The sequence below is a fragment of the Rattus norvegicus genome, chromosome 15 (genome assembly GCF_036323735.1).
Source record: "Rattus norvegicus strain BN/NHsdMcwi chromosome 15, GRCr8, whole genome shotgun sequence".
Lineage (NCBI taxonomy): Eukaryota > Metazoa > Chordata > Mammalia > Rodentia > Muridae > Rattus > Rattus norvegicus.
This window is the reverse complement of record NC_086033.1, coordinates 3,502,796-3,513,055: the sequence shown is the minus strand read 5'-3', so window position 1 is coordinate 3,513,055 and position 10,260 is coordinate 3,502,796. Positions and strand designations below refer to the sequence as shown.

The 10,260-nt window shown below is 48.3% G+C and overlaps 1 protein-coding gene and 1 long non-coding RNA gene across 2 annotated transcripts in view; one reads left to right on the top strand and one right to left on the bottom strand.

The window, feature by feature from the left end:
- Window positions 1-1,068: 1,068 nt before the first annotated feature.
- On the top strand, window positions 1,069-7,571 carry Plau (plasminogen activator, urokinase). The gene is given in 11 exon segments (NM_013085.3): window positions 1,069-1,096; window positions 1,412-1,499; window positions 1,929-1,959; window positions 2,109-2,216; window positions 2,810-2,984; window positions 3,391-3,482; window positions 3,634-3,856; window positions 4,066-4,214; window positions 4,713-4,853; window positions 5,149-5,297; window positions 6,429-7,571. Coding segments are annotated over 10 exon segments (1,299 nt in total). The 5' UTR covers window positions 1,069-1,096; window positions 1,412-1,445; the 3' UTR covers window positions 6,606-7,571.
- Window positions 4,815-10,260, bottom strand: part of LOC120096900 (uncharacterized) — a 26,135-nt gene continuing 20,689 nt past the window's right edge. The window contains exons 2-3 of the long non-coding RNA XR_005493817.2: window positions 5,835-5,939; window positions 4,815-4,953 (exon numbers count right to left, since the gene is read on the bottom strand). This is a non-coding gene — a long non-coding RNA (uncharacterized LOC120096900). The remainder of the gene's footprint in view (window positions 4,954-5,834; window positions 5,940-10,260) is intronic.

Here is a 10,260-nt window from a genome sequence, read left to right as displayed (position 1 = left end):
GTTCCACTGAGATCTGCACTCGGTCCTGTTCTGAGCTGCTCCTTGGTAGTATTCTTCCCCAGACAAATACATTTATTATAGGAATTTTTCAAAAGACCCATTGACACTTCAACCAGCCAATAGCAGCTGGTGTCCTAAGACTTTGCTCCTACAATCCTATCAGATAGTAACCTTTATTGTTTTTTTTTAAATCATAATTATTTTTGAGGATTTCACTATGTAAATTAGGATGGGCTTGAACTTACAGAGATCCACTTGCCTCTTCCTCCCTAGTGTTTGGATTGAAGGGTATGCCATTATGTCTGGCCCATGCCATAATTTTTTTTTTTTTCGGAGCTGGGGACCAAACCCAGGACCTTGCGCTTGCTAGGCAAGCGCTCTACCACTGAGCTAAATCCCCAACCCCCCATGCCATAATTTCTAAAACCATCTTTCAAAGACTAGCCTTAAACCAAGCAGCAAGTCTGAATAAAATCTGACCTTTGCGTCTCACCCTCTGATGACACCCTTAACACTCCCTGACTACAAACTTCACTTTTGTCTTCTGATTCACTGGTTGTGTTAGTAATATTTGGGGACTCAGCATTTGACATGTGGGAACCTTTGTGAGTAGGTTAGGAACTGTGAATTATACACCTCTAAAGACATCTGAATCAATGTCGTAGGCAGGTAGGGGGTCAAAGATGGACAGGTTGGAGAAGAACTGATTAAACCACTAAGGAAGAGGCTTGAGGTCAGCAAGCCCATGTCTGGAGCGCCGTCACCACGCTACATTGGGGCCACACTAGGTGAATGAAAGAATGGAAGAATGCACAAGCTGCTGGGTCCCTCAGTCTAGACTGCGTTAGTTTGGTCAGCTGGAAATCCCATGACTTCGTCAAAGTCGGGAAGCAAGCGCTGTCCAGTTGCGGTGGGATGTAGGAAAAGGAAAAGAAGGGAGAGAGCGCCGCCCTCCACCAAACCTGGGCGGGGCCCGGGCCCGGGCGGGCCCTATTAAAGAGCGAGCAGCGCGGAGCAGTGAGTGGAGCCTCAGAGCACCGTCTGTCATCAATCCAGTCCTTGCGTGTCTGCCGGCGCCCTTCCGCTGCAGTCACCGGTGAGTGCTGTTGGTCTGAAGCAAGGCTGGCGGGATGAGGCAGCCAGGGTCCCTGCATGCCTTCCCTTCCCCCTACCTCGGTTGGCTGAACTGTGGGCAAGGTCACTCACTACTCCAGCCCTTTGCTCCCCTCTACAGAGAGGGTCGGTGCTGTTGTGCAGGTTCAGAGCCCCAGACGCGAGAGACTGCCTGACCTGGGGAGCTTGGTCCCTGTTGGCGCGCCCCGCAGGGGATCTGAAGTGTCTTCCCTTGACCTGTAGTAACTCTGCCACCTTCAAGCTGCTCTTCTTGCCCTGACTTCTCCTTCCTTTGCAGAACTGCTGTCTAGAGAGAGCCCAGCGTCAGTACCATGAGAGTCTGGCTTGCGAGCCTGTTCCTCTGCGCCTTGGTGGCGCACTCTGAAGTGAGTGGTCTCGCTGCTTTGGCAGCTTAGGAAGGGGCTCGCAGGACCCCTTAAGCAGCATCGGGACAAAAGAGGGGATGCACGGGGAGCTTAGGCATCAAGACAGGTTTAGGCTTTCACAGGAAATGGGAAATGTGTCAGCGGAGGGCTTGGGCACCCCAAGAGGTTTGCACTTTCTGGCAAGGGAGGTGGTAGCCACGGGGAGTGCCTTAGCCCAAGGCACTTGGTTTGTGTGAGGTTTGCTTGAGTCAATCCATGTCTGGGTACTGGAAACCCATGGCCTTCATTTGTAGGACTGGCTAGTAATAAACAGAATGGGGAGAGACAGACAGGGGTGGGAGAATGGGGCGTGGGGGTCAGGACCTGTTTATCCTGAACCCAGACTCCCTAGAGCATGTCACCTCTGATGACCCCTACCTTCTCTTTCAGGGTGGCAGTGAACTTGGAGCTTCTGATGAATGTGAGTATCTGCTTCCTTGCACAATAGCTGGCTGCACAGACATCCTGGAGAAACCTTAGAGACCTGTCCCTGCTCAGAGGCTGCCCCCCACCCTGCTCAGAGGCTGGCTCCCCCTTGATCCTTGTTTACCCTTTCTTTGCATTTGCTAGCAAACTGTGGCTGTCAGAACGGAGGAGTATGTGTGTCCTACAAGTACTTCTCCAGCATTCGAAGATGCAGCTGCCCAAAGAAATTCAAAGGGGAGCACTGTGAGATAGGTATGGGGGAGTTTGGAAGCTGGGGTGGGGAGGGGCAGGGTGGAGGACCAGAGATCTCGGAACAGGGAGAGATGGGTGGGGTGCAGAAGCAGGGAGAAGCTGGGTTTGGTGGTATAGGTCTGTGAGCCCAGCACTTAGGGGGACACTGAAGCTTAGTTGTTAAAAACACTGGCTGCTCTTCTATATAGTTTGATTTTTAGCACCCACAGTAGTGGGTTACAGCCATTTGCACCCTCAGTCCCAGGGGATCCGATGCCCTCTTCTGGCCTCTTCTGGCCTCTTCCAGTCCCAGTCATGTACAAGGTGCACAGATATACATGCAGGAAAAACACTTATACACATAAAATAAGCAAATAAATAAATTAAAACAGGCAGCAGAAGTTGGGACACACACACACACACACACACACACACACACACACACACTCGCACGCAGAGTCTCATGAAGCAGTGGCCATACAAGTGTGAAGAAAGGGTGGATCGGGTGGATCTTCCTAATGTCACCTGACAGGTCCAAAACTATGTCACCTCTGAAATGCCTGTCCAAACCTCCTCCTTCTTCTAATACTCTGTACTCCTCAAATTATTTCTAGATACATCAAAAACCTGCTATCATGGAAATGGTCAATCTTACCGAGGAAAGGCCAATACTGACACCAAAGGCCGGCCCTGCCTGGCCTGGAATTCACCCGCTGTCCTTCAGCAAACCTACAATGCTCACAGATCCGATGCTCTTAGCCTAGGCCTGGGGAAACACAATTACTGCAGGTAGGTGATGACTGAGTACCAGGAATCCTTCCCAGGGGCGACAGGGAGTTGGCTCAGCAGTTAAGAGCACAGGTTGCTTTTCCAGAGCACCTAGGTTCCATTCCCAGCATCCACAGGGCAGCTCATGACGGTCTTTAACACCAGTTCTAGAGGACCCAGTGCCCTTTTCTGGCCTCATTGGGCAGGCATGCACTGGCATAAATACAGGGAAACACTTATACAAGTTAAAAACAACGTCCCTCCCTCTGCCGTGGCCTCTTAGAGACCTAGGTCAGCAGCACCTGGTACACTGAGACGGGAATGCTGGCCCAAGAATCCAGACCTCTGGTTGAGCCTTTGCTGGAAGGGAGGATGCAGGGAAGACAGTCTGGGTTGGAATGACCTTCCCAATCCCCTGTGTTACCAGGAACCCCGACAACCAGAGGCGACCCTGGTGCTATGTGCAAATTGGCCTAAAGCAGTTTGTCCAAGAATGCATGGTGCAGGACTGCTCTCTCAGTGAGTATCACCGGCTGCTTGTGACAACGGTGTGGACACACACACAAAGAGACAAGAGTTGTCACCACAGGAGGGATGAGAAGTGAGGTTTGCCCCGGAGATCTTCATCTTTGCTGTCTCTCCCCCAAACATGTATCTCTCTCCTTTCTAGGCAAAAAGCCTTCTTCTACTGTAGACCAACAAGGGTTCCAGTGTGGCCAGAAGGCTCTAAGGCCCCGCTTCAAGATCGTTGGGGGAGAATTCACTGTCGTTGAGAACCAGCCCTGGTTTGCAGCCATCTACCTGAAGAATAAGGGAGGAAGCCCTCCCTCCTTTAAATGTGGTGGGAGCCTCATCAGTCCTTGCTGGGTGGCCAGCGCCACACACTGCTTCGTGTACGTTCATCCCTTTGTCTCTTCACTCTGACCCTCCCGGCCCACCCCAAGAACGTCCCTTTCTCCTTCCCTATGGAAGACTGCACTGTCACTCTCCTGCTGAGCTTCTGTCTGTGCAGCTTGTGGTCTTAGGGCTTCGAGGCCTCTGAGGTGGGGTGGAGAAAGTGACGGGACTTTGAGACCAGGCTGATGAGTCTCGTCTCTCACAGGAATCAGCCAAAGAAGGAAGAGTACGTTGTCTACCTGGGTCAGTCGAAGCGGAACTCCTATAACCCCGGAGAGATGAAGTTTGAGGTGGAGCAGCTCATCTTGCACGAAGACTTCAGCGACGAAACTCTGGCCTTCCATAATGACATAGGTGAGCTCAGTTACCAGCAAGGCGACGGTTTTCAAGAGGCTAACGTGGTGGTGGTGGGAATTGCTGGGGGACCTTGAGGTCCTGGATTTATATGACGAGACAGGTGGGGAAGAGTTGAGAGGGAAACACAAGAGAAACTGAGGGGTGTGGCGCTCCTCTGTGGAGACCTTGCGTTTCCCAAGCAGGTAGATTCTTCTAAGTGAAAAGAACCCTACTGGCATACGGCTGAGGCTGGCGATGCCCTGTTTGTGCAGTGCTGTTTCTCTCCATACCACAATGGAGAATTTGAAAAGCACAGCCTCGCCTGGATCTCAGCTCAGCTCCCTCAGCAGGAAACGACCTGTTCAGTTGTACATGGTGGACTTTGTTGCCTGAACGTGTCATCCGTAGACCTTCTTGGATGCTCCATGACTCCCGTGTCATGAGAATAGATCAGTACCTGGCATTCTTCAGGGGAGAGGGGATGACTACCTGACCTTTGACCTTTCCCTTCCCCAGCCTTGCTGAAGATACGTACCAGCACGGGCCAATGCGCACAGCCATCCAGGACCATACAGACCATCTGCCTGCCCCCGAGGTTTGGTGATGCTCCGTTTGGTTCAGACTGTGAGATCACTGGCTTCGGACAAGAGAGTGCCAGTAAGCGACAGCTGAAGCTGACTGAGGGGGTCTGTGGGAGTGTTATGGTCCAGAGCAAACACAGCAGACTATCAAAGGAAGACAGCGGAGACTGGGAGCACTGTGGAGGGATAGAGTAGGAGGTGATGAGCAACCAAGTCAAACAGGGTGTGAACAATTGTGGGTAGAGTTAAAGGCTCAGATCGGAGAATAAACAAGGGCCTTCCATGGCCAGGGTCTGGTTTTTCTCTTCCCCCTTGCAGAGAGTCTCATTTGTAGACACCACTTAATGCAAACCTCTGTTTCTTCCGCCTAGCTGACTATTTCTATCCGAAGGACCTGAAAATGTCAGTTGTAAAGATTATTTCTCACGAACAGTGCAAGCAGCCTCACTACTATGGCTCTGAAATTAATTATAAAATGCTGTGTGCTGCTGACCCAGAGTGGAAAACAGATTCCTGCTCGGTAAGACTCCCAAGAACCCCTCTTTGTTACCCCCAAACACCCCAGAGCTCTTGGATTTGATCTGACAGCCCTGGAGAGTCTCTTTCCAGCCAACAACCTAAGAATCAAGGACTTAGGGCTTTGGGAGCGTGTGCCAGTTCTTATAGGTTCAAACACGAGCCCCTGTGCTGTGCACTTTAGACTATAAGGGACCGAGACCACTAAAACAATAATCCAGGCATGGTAGAGCACACCAGTAACCTTAGCACTCCTAGTACTTTGGAAGCTGAGACAGGAGGATCATGACTTCAAGGCCAGCCCAAACTACATAGTGAGAACTCAAGGCCTGTGCTACACAAGATCCTTTCTCAAAGAAAACAAGGGAAACACAAACCATAAACAACAAGACGACCACGACAAAGGGAGGGTGCCTAGCTCAGTGGTATAGTGCTTCCTTGCTATGCTCAAAGTCCTGAGTTCAAGTCTCAACTCAGGGACTGGAGATTATAAGGAAAACTAAGAGTCTGGGGGACATGGCTTAGTTGGCAGAGTGCTTACCCAACATGAATGAAGCCATGGATCCAATCGCCAGCACTTTGTGTCTTGACCCACACCTGTGATATCAGCCTTGAGGGAGTCACGGTCCGTTTACAAGTTCTTCAGCTACACAGTGAGGTCACAGCCAGCCGGAAATACAGGGGATTATGAGATTCCATCCCAGTCTCAGAAACACAAACCAACAAACACCATCAAGAAAACACAGATACTGTTCACATCACTTCTGGGCCTTTGGCTAAGACAAGTGAAATCAACATAATTCTATGGTTCATTGTTCAGGCTCATTGTGAGTGACAAAAGATCAGGTAGGAAAGGGAGGGGAAGCCTTGAATACAATATGAATTGGTAAATAGAGAGAAAAATTGGTAAATAGAGAGAGTTGGAAAAAACCAACCCCAAGATTGAGCATGTTGTGTTCCAAGGCAAGAAATAGCAGGGTCCGGGGAAGGGGTAAACAGTGGGAGACAAAAGCTAAGTAACTTTTTACTCTTGATAACGTGGATTTGTGAATGTCTCTGACTCTAGGAACCTCTCTCCCTGTTCTCTCAAACGTCACTTCTCCCAGAGCTCACCTCTCTATCTTTGGCTTCCCAGGGAGATTCAGGAGGACCTCTTATCTGTAACATCGATGGCCGCCCAACTCTGAGCGGGATTGTGAGCTGGGGCAGTGGATGTGCAGAGAAAAACAAGCCTGGTGTCTACACGAGGGTCTCATACTTCCTGAACTGGATTCAGTCCCACATTGGAGAAGAGAATGGCCTAGCCTTCTGATGGTCCCCAGGCAGCTGGGGGAAGAAACGGATGGGTCGCCACTCATCCCCACGCTGACCGTCCTCTGCAGCAGGGTCATCTCCATCATGTGGAGGGAAGAGCTGAAGAAAACAGGCTCTGCACTGATTCTTTGCTTGTGCTGTCCACCAGGGTGAACCCCAATAGTATTACCCTCAGACACAGGTCTGGGTGCTGGCCATCCAGACCATCCTGACCAGGATGGAAATCAATCCTGACTCAAGATGAATAGATGGGGAGTTGCCTTTTTATGGACTAAAGCCATCTGCAGTTTAAAAACCCAAGTGTAGGAGGAGAGTTGGTTCCCCCTAATGGGTCATTCATGAGGTCTGCTGTTGGGAAATAAATGATTTCCCAATTAGGAAGTGTAACAGCTGAGGTATTCTGAGGGTGCTTGTCCAATATGAGCACAGTAGTGTGAAGAGTAGAGACACTAATGGCTTGAGGGAACAGTTCTTGCATCCCATGAGTGGATCAGGAAATATTGTGTGCGTGTGCATGTGCATGTGTGTATGTGTGCGTGTGTGTGTGTGTGTGTGTGTGTGTGTGCGTGTGTGTGTTTGCTCACTGTGCACAGGTTGTGAGTATAAATCTGAGCAAAGCTGGTGTATTCCTGTATCTAACTGCAAGTCTAGGTATTTCCCTCCCTCCAGACTGTGATGCGGGGCCATTTGGTCTTCCGTGATGCTCCACTTGAATGTATTATTCCCGGGCATGACCCGTGACCAGCACTAATGTCTGCTTCACTTTTTATATAGATGTCCCCTTCCTGGCCAGTTACCATTTTTTTTTTTTTTACTAATTAGCCTAGTTCATCCAATCCTCACTGGGTGGGGTAAGGGCCACTCATATACTTAATATTTAATAATTATGTTCTGCCTTTTTTATTTATATCTATTTTTATAATTCTATGTAAAGGTGATCAATAAAATGTGATTTTTTTCTGAAGATTCTGGTTTCTCCACAGTTTTTGTATGAGAGGGACGAGGGGGGACATAAACAGGAAGAAAATAATGAGGGTCACGTGCATCTTGGTAACCTTTGGGGTTTGCTTGGACTCTATTTGGACAGGAATGCTTGGATGGTGGTGGTGGTGGTGGGAACTCTGATCCAAGCCAGGGGTGGTAGGTTATCCCAGTACACCTAAAGGCTAAATGGAGTTTGGTGCAAATTCAAGATCAGCCCGGACTACATGCTGATTCCCAGGCTAGCTAGGCTACATAGCAAGACATTGTCCTAAAAAAGAATCCACAAAGAAAACAAAGAAATCTGATTTAAACAAAACAACAGCGGTGGGTGCTGAAGACAGGGTCAGGTCATGAAATACTTGTGTTTGCTGCTCATGCAGAGGGCTGCAGTTTGGTTCCCTGCACCCACCTCAGGGGGCTGACACTACTTATAGTTCTTCTGGCCTCCGTAGGACCCAGCACCCATGCACACACACAGATGATTAAAAATAAGTCTTACAAAAGAAAACATGAAAGTATAAGTGTGAGGGGGAACTGTGTCTGGTGCTTGTAATCCAAGCAAGTGAGAGGCTGAGGCGGGAGGACTCCTGTGAGTTTGAAGCCAATTTTGCTACAAAGTTTTAGTCTTAAAGCAAACAAACAAAATAAAACAAAAAGTTGGGTGGTAGTGGCATGCCTTTAATCCCAGCAGAGGCAGATGTTCCAGGCCAGCCCCAATTACACAGTGAGTTCAGGACAGCCAGGGGCTACATAGAGAAACCTTGTCTCAAAATAGTAATAGTAATTAATAATAATAATAATAATAATAATAATAATAATAACAAGAACAACAATAATAAAACCAAACCATTGTGAATCTGGAATTCAGAAAGAGCAAACATAATTTTCCATCTTCTGTGTGTAGGCTGATGCTGAGTTTCCTCTGTGTTAATGGATCATATCTGTGCTTCATGTGGCCTTGGGAAGGTACTTTTAGGAGAGTTCCAGGGTCGGCCTTCGTGCCACCTAAATTACAAAGCAGATCACAGACCTATGGCTTGGTAAGTGGGGTTCGGGGTGAGCTGCAGCTCACAGTTTCTCCCTCAGTCTGGTGCTATTGGGCAGCATATCTCTTCCATTATTTATTTATTTTCACTGTACAGCCCTGGATGGCTTGGAATTCAATATATAGACTAGGCTTATCTCTGCCTCCTGAGACCAGAAATTCAAGGCGGTGTGTCTCTTTTATAGCTGTATACAATGATTATTGTTATTGTTATTATTATTGTTATTATTATTATTATTGTTGTTGTTATTGTTATTAATTTTGGTATTGAGAACTGAGCCTATATTTTAGGCTACATTCACTGTTTTCTTTTCTTTTTTTAAATTTTGAGGTAAGGTCTTACCAAATGACAAGGCAGTCCTTCAACTCACTCTGTCGTCCAGGCAGACTTTAAGTTTGTGATCCTCCTGCTTCAGCCTCCTGAGTAGCAGCACTGAGATCACAGGCCTCACTCATAGTGAGTCACTTGAGGCTCAGCTGTGCCTCTTACTCTGCTTCCCAAAAATCCTCAGGCTGACCTCAGCCAAGAACATCTGCGGTAGTGAAAACTGATGACCTCCAATGCCACCCTATATATGTGACATCCAGGGGACACAAAATATAGCTTCCCCTGGTCCGCATGTGGGACTTGTGCTGCATTCTCCTGTGTACTGATGCCCCTCATTGCTGTCTGTAAGAGCAGGGAACTCAAAATTAAAGCTGGACAATATCTTAATGGGGTGACCACATCATATAAATCAAGCACCGGGTTCTGAAGAACTGAGGCATACATAGAAGGCAAGCTGGAAGAGACAATTAGATGCTAAAATGTTGGAATTTCCATGTCACGTTTATGAGTTTTGGCAGTGTTTCTTAACAGTCACCTGAGAAACTTTAGAAAATATCTACACACCTATGCCCCACCTGTTAGATTATGATTCAGGTCAGGCTAGTGCCAGGGCTTGTGACTTTAGCTTAACTAGGTGTTTTTGATATGCACCACTGACTGAGAACCTCAGGCAGAGACCAGTCAGAATCTGTGAAGGGCCCAGAAAATTCAAGACCTGTTCATCACGAGTTCTTTGCTTGAAAACAGCCGATTTTCTGAGTGGAGTTTTGAGCATACGGAGTCTCCTGGGTGTTCTGAGCTTTTAATCCCATGAACTAGCACCCCCACCTCCCCCCCAAACACACACACAGTGCAGCTGTGTTTCAGTATGGGTTTTGCAATCAGGTGGCTTGAACTAGAATCCTGGCTTTAAACGCTAGCTAGCTACGTGGCTTGGAGAAGACCATTAGCCCCTGTGACCCCTGTCCAAGCTTGACAACCTGAGTTTGGTTCCCAAAACCCACATGGTTTAAAAAGAACTGATGCCTGAAGGTTTTTCTCTGACTTCAAGTTAGTGTCGGGGCAAGCACGCGCGCACAGAGAGAAAGCTCTTTTACAAAGCTTAGTACATATCTCAGGGTTTAATAGAATCCCTTTCTGTTTCCCATCCCAGAATTGCACGGGTGGTTTGCAGAGCAGAGATTTGCTGGAAAAGAAAGGACATGATTAGAATGTAAGGGACCCGGCCCAGGCTGAGCAGCTTTTCAGCTTCTTCATTTCTTCCCCGGGGACCAAGGAAGATCTTGTTCAAACTTG